General features: G+C 29.9%; 1 protein-coding gene and 1 pseudogene across 2 annotated transcripts; both read right to left on the minus strand.

Annotated features, from left to right (window-relative positions):
- LOC145180512 (uncharacterized) lies at positions 1 to 2,431 on the minus strand (annotated as a pseudogene). The gene has a single exon (XR_016448407.1). The product of XR_016448407.1 is annotated as an uncharacterized LOC145180512 (transcript).
- A 5,022-nt stretch (positions 2,432 to 7,453) lies between these two features.
- On the minus strand, positions 7,454 to 9,015 carry LOC149894431 (uncharacterized). Its single transcript, XM_090076233.1, has 2 exons — positions 8,730 to 9,015; positions 7,454 to 8,226 (listed from the first exon to the last, which is right to left on the minus strand). Exons 1-2 carry the CDS (start codon positions 8,740 to 8,742, stop codon positions 7,469 to 7,471), a joined length of 771 nt encoding a protein of 256 aa, XP_089932359.1. The 5' UTR covers positions 8,743 to 9,015; the 3' UTR covers positions 7,454 to 7,468.
- Positions 9,016 to 9,719: the final 704 nt, after the last annotated feature.

The following is a 9,719-nucleotide window of genomic DNA, read 5'->3' on the forward strand; positions in this document are numbered from 1 at the left end:
AGCTTTTTGTGACTTTAACGTTCAAAAAAACATAAGTGACGTAAGTGAATACACAATTAAAAGAGCTTTTTTCCAGAAAATTTAAAGTAACAAAATATATTTTACATTACAAAATCTACAAAACTGACAGTATGGATTTCTTTTTCACGGCCACTGCTGCCTTTTCTATCCGCCTAAAAAAGTAGAACAAAAAGTATAAAACGAGCGTGTCATTAAAATCTTCTAGGTCTGATGCCTGATTCATGAACTATGAATCAAGTAATTCACTTCATTCACTTACCATAAATATAAATCAAAGTTCATATATTAACTTTGAAAAACGAAAAAATTGTCTTGTTCTTATACGTGTCACAGGATAATACATCCTATCAAACATATTTCTTGACTCTCATTGTCATCGAATATGCTAAACTAGCAGGTAACTGAAAAAACTTTAGTACAAAAGGTATATTGGAATTTTTCACTAATACTTTTTTTCCCATATGCTTAATAATGTTTTTAACAGAATTGTAGCTATGAAAAAAGCCTTTTTTGTGATGATTGTGACTGCCTAATCCGAAAAAGACGCATCTTTTGTATTTACCATACAGCATTGACATCATAGATAGAAAATGTAGATTCTTCAAACAGGTTTTATCTTGTCTTCTGAAGGCATCAATATCCACAGAAGCAAAAGTCTAACTTTCAGCATGCTCTGATAAAACCTTGCAATAATAAACAAAATAAATTATATCTGGTATGCCCTATGGTAAGAATAAATCAAAATAACTTAATTCCTGATGCAAAACACATTTTACCATTAAAACATTAATATAAGTCGATCCCTTAATGTTTGCTTTGACAAATCCTCACAATAATACCTGAAATAAAATAAATATGATATATAAAAATGATAATGAAAAAGTATTGATCCATTCATAGACTAGTCATTAGGGGATGGCAGGTGCCATACATTCAGGTTACACTGATTTATTAAAATTACTAAACACCAGCATCTTGTCTAATTAGTAGAAAACTAAAATAATCTGAAGCAATATTAAAAGTTGATTATTAAATAATACAAAACAAACATTTCCATGCACTAATTTTTTAAGCTTCTGCCACTGATTCACAAGAATCATGAAAATAATTTTTACAGCTATCAAACTGCATAACCTTTTAATCTATACTGAACTTATAATCTATTATTAGACAATCTACATGACAATCTACATATTATCAGACAATCTACATTAACAAACATTAAAAATCGCAGAACTACTTTTACATTTATAAGCTGTCTTTTCCAAATATGATCTTGGAAATGAGGTAAAATACTTTGCTTTAAAGCAATTGTGCAAATGCTGGTGCATCACAAAATGATTGTACAAAATGGATGAAACATTTTGTCCCATACAAATATCTACTGCAAATGTAATTGCAAACAAACCACAGTCAATTCCTCCAATTTTTGGCTGACATTGGTATAGACTGTATTTTTAGAAGGCGATATATTTGAAACAATTTGGTTTTGTAGATGCAAAGTTGGCATTTGTTTCTTCATTGAGTCATAAATTTTAATAACTCCATCACTGCAATCATGTGTGCTAATCAATAGCCAGTGAAAGGATCCATCATGCAAAATTTGTAGCATCTCCTGTGAATGTTTGCTGAACATAAGATTAGTTCCTAATAAAGTGTCTTGCATACCTTGAATAGCAGGATATTGATTTCTTAATATAGCTTGAGTAGCATTAATTTCAATATCTGTTAACATGCTTTGATTCAGAATACTCTTAAACACAGATACACTAACTGTAATGCTATTTTTGGGTGAATAAGAATGAATATGGTCAATGTTTTTAATATCTGACTGATTTTGTAATGACATTGTTTGACTAGATCTAGTCTTTTGGACAACATTTGTTTCTGGATAACTACTGAACGACAAATCTAAATGAGTTGCTTCTTAATGTTGAGTATTAGTTTCTATGTCTTTACATGGATAATAAGATTTAAGCTGAGAAACAATTACTTTTGTCTTTAAAATTTCACCCTTAAGGTTTTTTAAAGCGCATTGACCTTTTACATTTAAAGCAGTAAGAATATATGGTCCCAACCACTCCTTAAGATAAAAACTCACTTTTGCGACCACGCTTTCTTGTATTTAACTTCATCACTTGATCATTAGCTATAAATGTAAACGTTTTTACACTTTTTTTTGAAACTTTTTTCATGTGTTGCTTGCACTGCTTTTCTTGAGCAACTTATATATTTTCTCTAACTTCTTTCTCTACAGCTTCACAATCATTAACTGGCTTTTCTACTGCAAAATCAAATATTATATATATTCAGAAAAACTACTAGTTAAATTATCATCAGTCTCATTCTGAACATTTATCACCTCAATACCTGGAGGATGTCTTAAATACATAAGATAAAATGGAGTCATCTTTGTAGAATTCTGGCATGATATGTTCAGTCCATAAGCAATTCCAGATGTCTAACTAATATAAATCATCAAAAATAATAATAATAATAAATGAAATTGTACATTTTAGAGAAAATGAGTTAAAGTTGTAAAGACTATCAAACCTATCCCAGTCAATCATCTCATTATTAGTATACTTGCTTAAAGCACGCTTAAAAGTTTGATTTGTATGCTCATCTTGACAATTACTTTGAGGATGGTATGCTGATGTCACAAAATGTTTAATACCCATTAATTGAAAACTTTTATGGTTAAGCTATATAACAAAAAAATTAAAAATAATTAATAAAAAAATTTAACAACCACAAAGAAGATGAAAGTTTTAGAAAACCTTTTAGCATTTACCTCATTTACAAATTCTCTTCCTTGATCAGTAACTACTTTTTTTGGTGGACCATACATTTGAAAACTGTTAACCAAAGCAGTAGCTAAAGCAACAGCAGATTTTTCAAGCAATGTCCTAGCAACAATCCATTTTGTAAATAAATCTGTTATTGTTAAAACATATTTATTGCCGTTTAATGTTTTTTTAAATTGAATGGAAAGTTTTTAAATATTAAGTTATGAGTACTGACTTGCCTATTCCTGTAAAATTCTTTGCAGCTAATCTTAGTCCTCGTTTTTCAATGTTGAAAACAGTGTTTGCATACTTACCCGGCGCAATGATATATTATATATACTAGATGTCTAACTTCGATCCGAAAAGTGTAGCCGTGGGAGCCATTTCTAATTCGGGCAAAAACATGCATTTCGATGGCTCCGCGCAAAATCGGACTATCTGCAATCTCCGCCAAAAACAAAATTGGCATATCTGCAATCTCCGCGTAAAACAAAATTGGACTATCTGCATTTTCCGCCAGCTTTATTTTTGAACTATCTGCATTCTCCGGGCGTTCAAAGTTTTTATTGCATGAAATTATGCGCCTTGTCAAAATGTGATTTCACTACAAATGGCAGATCTCATGAAATAAGTTGTTAATAAGAAGACAGTAATTGCATTATTTTCCATCTATTCCTGAGATATAAACCTGTTTAAGTTTTAACACAAAGTTTCACTTGCCACATTTGATTTTGTTTAGAAGTAATTATTTTAAATAGTTATATGACATATGGTATGTTAATGCAAATGAAAAATTTACAATATTTTTAGAACATCATTTTAGCAGCTAAAATAAGAACAGTCTGCATCTACTTTAATCTCAAGTCTGAACTTAGTAAGCGTATACACATCATGAATTGATCAAAGTGTAGCTGATCGCAAAACCAATTTTATGTATTCAAATTTAATTTGAAATTAAAATGCTGCTGGATTAAGAAAACGTTTTACAGTTTTACGAGGCTTATTCGAAACATTGTTTGGTGTTTTTCAAGTTTGTCTATTTTCAACAGAAAAAAAAGAAAGTAGTGTTACTGTGTTATCTATATTATATAGGTATACTATATAGCATATAGCAGTCAGTCATATTTTGGTTAAATGTGAAAATAACAAGTTGGTTTGTTTAGCTTACAAAATTAATTAATTCAAGTGTATTATTGCTATCGTCAAATAAAATATGTTAGATCTTAAAAATATGTTAGGACTACAAAATTATAGATGTTTTTAGATAAGTTGTGTTTGTATGTTAAATTATAATTTCTAAAGTTAAAAATTACCTAAATGTGACTATAATTTAAATTCAAGTAATTAATATTGTCTATTACAAATGTGATAATTTATTATATTGGGTATACTGTAAAAGTAATAAAAGCCTGATATTCAGATCAATGTGCAAGTTAAGGATATGTTTATTTAAAACAGCAGTTTTTTGTTATTTTTTAATTATTCTTTTATAGAAAAAATACAGCTATTTTTGATTGTATTAGTTATTACTATCATAGTAAAAAAATTACAACCCTTTTTTATATATCATTACATCCCAAAGTCTTGGATATGTAAAAATTATCAAATATAATTGGACCAAAATTGTTTGATCATCACTGCAGTTGAGGTGACATCTGATTAAACCAATGTTTAATGGTTAAGAGCTCAAATCCAACTGAACCTAAGGTTCAGTTTGATTTTGATCCTAATTATTGATAAACCAAGTTTAAGAAAAGTTGGAAACCATGACGTTTAATACTCATGCATGAGTTTCTAACTAGTTTGTGTTCAGTTAAGTGGCATCTCCAAAAAAGAATGGTTTTAAGTAGACAACAAAGAAAACTCCACATAGTTTGATTGCTTAATGAACAAAAAAAGGGTAATTACAATAATTTTGTTAGTTACGATCTAGGTTACAATATATATATATTTATATATATATATATATATATATATATATATATATATATATATATATATATATATATATACATATTTATAAATGCGTGTGTGTATATATATGTGAATATATAAATATATGTATGTATATATATATATATACATATATATATACATACATACATATATTTATATATACACGTATAGTATATATATATATATATATATATATATATATATATATATATATATATATATATATATACACAGGGTGTCTGCCAATATTATAAGTTGGATTTCCCTAGCTTTTCCCTGATATTTACCTATTTCTCGTTTAGAAAAATGCTCTTCAACTGCAAAAATATAAACAATAATACAACCCACATTAAATATATCAAGAGAAGTTCATAAAACTATCTGCCAAATAAACTTTTAGATTACGTGAACTATATACAACTTATTTAAGTTATATAAGTTTGATAAAGACTCATCTTTCCTGATTTTTTTAAAATTTAAACTAATTTCTCTGATAATCCCCTAATTTTTTTGAAGATATCCGAATTCCCTGGCATTTCCCTGATTTCGCAGACATCCTGTATATATTTATATGCAGATCTTGTGTATAAAGACCACTTAGCAACATTGCAACATAACATAACAAGAATTTAATTTGATCTAAACTTATTAGTCACAACAACAAGGCTAAATAAAATTGACAAAGTATGTATGATGAATTTAGCAATTAGTATGTAACATAACAATGTTTTGTTACATATGCTATATTATTATTAACAATAACAAGTTATTTTTAACATATTTATCTTAACTAAAACTACTTGATTACTCACAAACTTAATCAAGTTATGATCAAGGTTTTGTGTTTAAATAATCGCTATTAATAAATGTTTAAATAATCGCTATTATTTAAAAAATTGTAGAATTTTATAAAAAACTTCAAATATTTAAAGAAACACCACCAAAATATTATGCACCCGAAAAACGCAGATAGTCCAAAAATGTATCTGGCAAAAATGCAGATAGTCCAATTTTGTTTTACGCGGAGATTGCAGATATGCCAATTTTGTTTTTGGCGGAGATTGCAGATATGCCAAATTTGTTTTCCGCGGAGATTGCAGATAGTCCGATTTTGCGCGGAGCCATCGATTTTTAACTTTTATTTCGCACGTCGGATATAGTTTTTGCCCTTATTACAAATGGCGGGTATAGTTTTTGCCCTTATTACAAATGGCGGATTCAATTTGTAAACAAAAAAAGCGGCTTCACTTTTCGTCCAATAAAATCCCGCAAGTTAGACATCTAGTATATATAATATATCATTGACCCGGCGCACAGTGGAGTATTTGTATGACAAAACCGCTCAAAAATATTTTATGAATTTTTTTTCGCTTTATTAGTTTAAAACACAGAGTTTTATTAAAATTAAATGTTTAATTAAAAAAATAAAATTTTTTAAAGAGTAATTTATTATTAACAAAAAGACATATTCGCTTATCAAAGCTTCATGCTGAGATCATCATATTGACTGCTTCTTTGGAAAAAGGCAACGTTTTTTTATGCCGTTTTGATCTAGAACTACTTATGTATGGGTCTGAACTCAATAGCAGCCTATTTAATACGTCTGTATTGCAGTCGATACGAGAAAACTTTCGACTAAAATTTTGTCTGTACTGCCGAAAGTGTTTGTTTCGGGCTTCAGCTGCCTCCTCGGATAACTGGCCGATAGGGAGGATTGCATGAGTTATTACTTCGGCACCATGCATCAAAACTTTATGCATGGTTGGAGACATGGGATACCAACCATACAGATTGATATACAGTTTAGCAGTTTCATGAGCAAAAGCGTCGAATTTAACAGCATCAATTTTATATCCACTTGAAATGACTTCAAGAATAACGTGTAAGCCTTTTATCAAATCCAAGTTAACACCAGTTATTTGTGAAGATAATTCCGGGTTTGAAAAAAATCTTCTTGACGTATTGCCGTCATTCGTATTTCCAAACCCTGCTTTAGGTATATCTACTTGAAGCCCTAATTCTTCTTTGAAGGATGTTTGTATTTTCTTCTTTGCTTCTTTGACAATTTTTTTTTCCTCGTCTGATCGAGCTTGCCACTTTTGTAAAGGTATTTTATAAGCTAAATGAAGAAGCAATTCAAAAAAGCGGATCCTTGCATGAAGAATCGAGAGTCCAAATGAGATGGTTTCCGTATTGATTGGCTCTTTTTTAATCAATTTATTAAAATCTTTCGATGTTTGTCCACAAATGTAGCACCTCATAGTTGATGTAGTATCAGTTGCAGCGTTGCACACTTTACCATCTACCATTGTAAAAAGCAAGGTATGCTTTATTTTTCCAATTTCATTGGGCAACCTTGTTTCCCTGAGATTCCTTATTTGGTTTTTTACGTGCTCTATCTCGTCCATTGTTATGTCTTTAGATTCACTAATGAAACGTATTCGCATGGGCCTGCAGAACCTTGGAGATGAGGTGACTGAGTTTTGCCATATAATTTTTTCCTGTTGGCCATCAATTTTAACAATCATTCTCAGAGGTACTAAAGAACTTTGAAAAATATTTGCATCACTGTCGGTGTTGTTTTGAAATTTTTGCTTAAATTTTGCTTGTTGCGATCCATCACAGCCCCATTTTGATATTAAAACCATATTTTTCTTTTCTTCAATTGAACACTTTTCTACAACCTCTGAGACATATTTATATTAGCGTAATGTAGTGTGGTCAAGTAATGCTTGTAGTTGAATTTCAGCTGTTGTTTCGGTTACTTGTATCGATTCCTTATTAGGGTAACATTCTTTTTTGGCTTGTTGTATTATTGAGTAGCAGGGGTAGACACTTTTGTTTCTACTTTGAATAAGTTCCCACTGTTTTCTGGTAAAATCGCCTTCTACAAACAGTGCCAGTGCCTCTTGAGGTGTTAATTTATTGACAGTTACTTTTTTAAAAGCAGAGTTAAATGCTTTTCGGTATTTCTTTGCTCTGGTAGGCGTGGCCGTAATTTCTTTAATAAATTTTGAAACATCAGTATTTCCTGAAGTGTGCTGGCTCATTCTGGCTGCATACGTCAACTCATCAACAGAGACCTGTTTGCGCAAATCCATAGTTTTTCGACGCTTGCTGCAATCACTTAGTTCTATAAATGATTTTGATGGTCGTCCAGGTTTCTGTCGAATGTTTATTGACCAATAAGGTAGCTCGATGTTTGATTTGAGCCATTGTTTATTGTTTTTTATAAAACTTTCTTGTTTATAACTTGCAGCTATCCATCTTTTCTTGAAATCACTCTTAAAGAATTTTAAAATTCTTGTTATGGTACTTTTTTGATCTATTGGATATTTCATGACTGTTATAAGGTGTTCTTCTAACAACGAAAACTTTTCATCAAATTTTTTACCTTTACAATCTTTCATTATTTCATACAACTCTCTTCTAGTGAACAACTTTTTGACTTCTGTCGAATCTACATGATAAATAATAAAATCAGTAAATACATAGTGGTGTGACCTTAATGAAAGACAAATAAGATATATATATATTTTTTGAGATTTTATAGTTTGATAGTCTAATATATTAGATACAATTTAAGATTTACGTAGTTTGGTTAAGTTTGTACAAAAATATTCAAAAATTAGACAACAAGAATTTATTTTATAGCTATTTCAAGACGTTTTACGAGATTGTGTATATTACGAAATGGTCTACACACTATTTTTGAAGCGTTAATATAAAAAGTGGCGGACGTTGGCGGATAATTTTACAAAAGTATCTGATTGTTTACAGCCTATAGTTATTGCTCGTAAAAAAATTATAACTCGACAAGACCATACTTGTTAACAAAAACATTATTACATTATAATTTTATATGAAAATTAAAACTCAAATAGTCCATCATAAAAACGCTTTATATTATGCACAATAACTACAGAAATTTAATGTAATTTTATTTTAAAATATAGGTCATACCTTCCTCTGCCATAATTAGCCGTTTATTTTTTCAAAACTGAACAATATTATAATAATAGCTGCAATAGCAAATGTCACAAATTTTTGAATTTTTTTTTCCCACGAAATTTCAAATAACAACGCCACGTTCTGAACAAAAATACGACAAAAGGAAAAATCGAGAAGAATTTTCTGTTACATAATCTAATGAAGCAATTATCTAGCTTGAAAATAATAAAGTTAATAAGACTTTTATGCGAACTTGATTTTTTGACTTTTGAGCGGTTTTGTCATACAAATACTCCACTGTGCGGCGCTACTCCACTTTCTCCCCCCCCCCCCCTAATTTTATGATTGATTCTGATAGAGAATTTTATGCTGATTAAGAATCGTATAAAAACATGGGTCTCAAAATCAACGCAAAGTGCTCTAGTCTGATGTTGAAAGTACAAAAATATACCACAAATCGCTAATATTCGCCATCTTGAAAAGTGATTTTTTTTTGTTTAAAAGTTATCCTTTCAAAGTATCAACAGCCTGGTTTTTATTTTTTATATTAAAGATTTCGAATAAAAGAACAAAGAACCGGTGCGTTAAGTTCATAATCAGGTGTATTGACCGCATTTTTTTTTCTCTTAGCAGGTAATGGAATTCAATGGCATTTACTCTTATCGCGTCAATTTGCTTCAACTGGATTCTTAGTTTGTTAGCTTGAGTGTCTTAGTTTGTTAGCTTGAGTGTATAAAAGTTAAAAAGTGTCCACATTCCATTAGATTCCTCATCCCTTTTTTAACATATACGGAAAATTTTATTAAAATTGGATGTGTTTTGGTATTAAGGAATCCTAACCTCCAAAAGCTTCGTTTTAAAAAAACGTTCCCGCTTCAAGCTTTTTTCTTAAAAGTGGTCTTAAGATATGGATAAAATTTAAATGAAGCCATATAATCCATAGTACTTTCTATATTTGGCTGTAAAGAGGTTGAGTAACACTAATTGATTCAAAAAACCTCA

Source organism: Hydra viridissima, unplaced genomic scaffold (assembly GCF_058129835.1).
Source record: "Hydra viridissima isolate aposymbiotic clone 2 unplaced genomic scaffold, HvirCarnegie_v1 scaffold_1, whole genome shotgun sequence".
Lineage (NCBI taxonomy): Eukaryota > Metazoa > Cnidaria > Hydrozoa > Anthoathecata > Hydridae > Hydra > Hydra viridissima.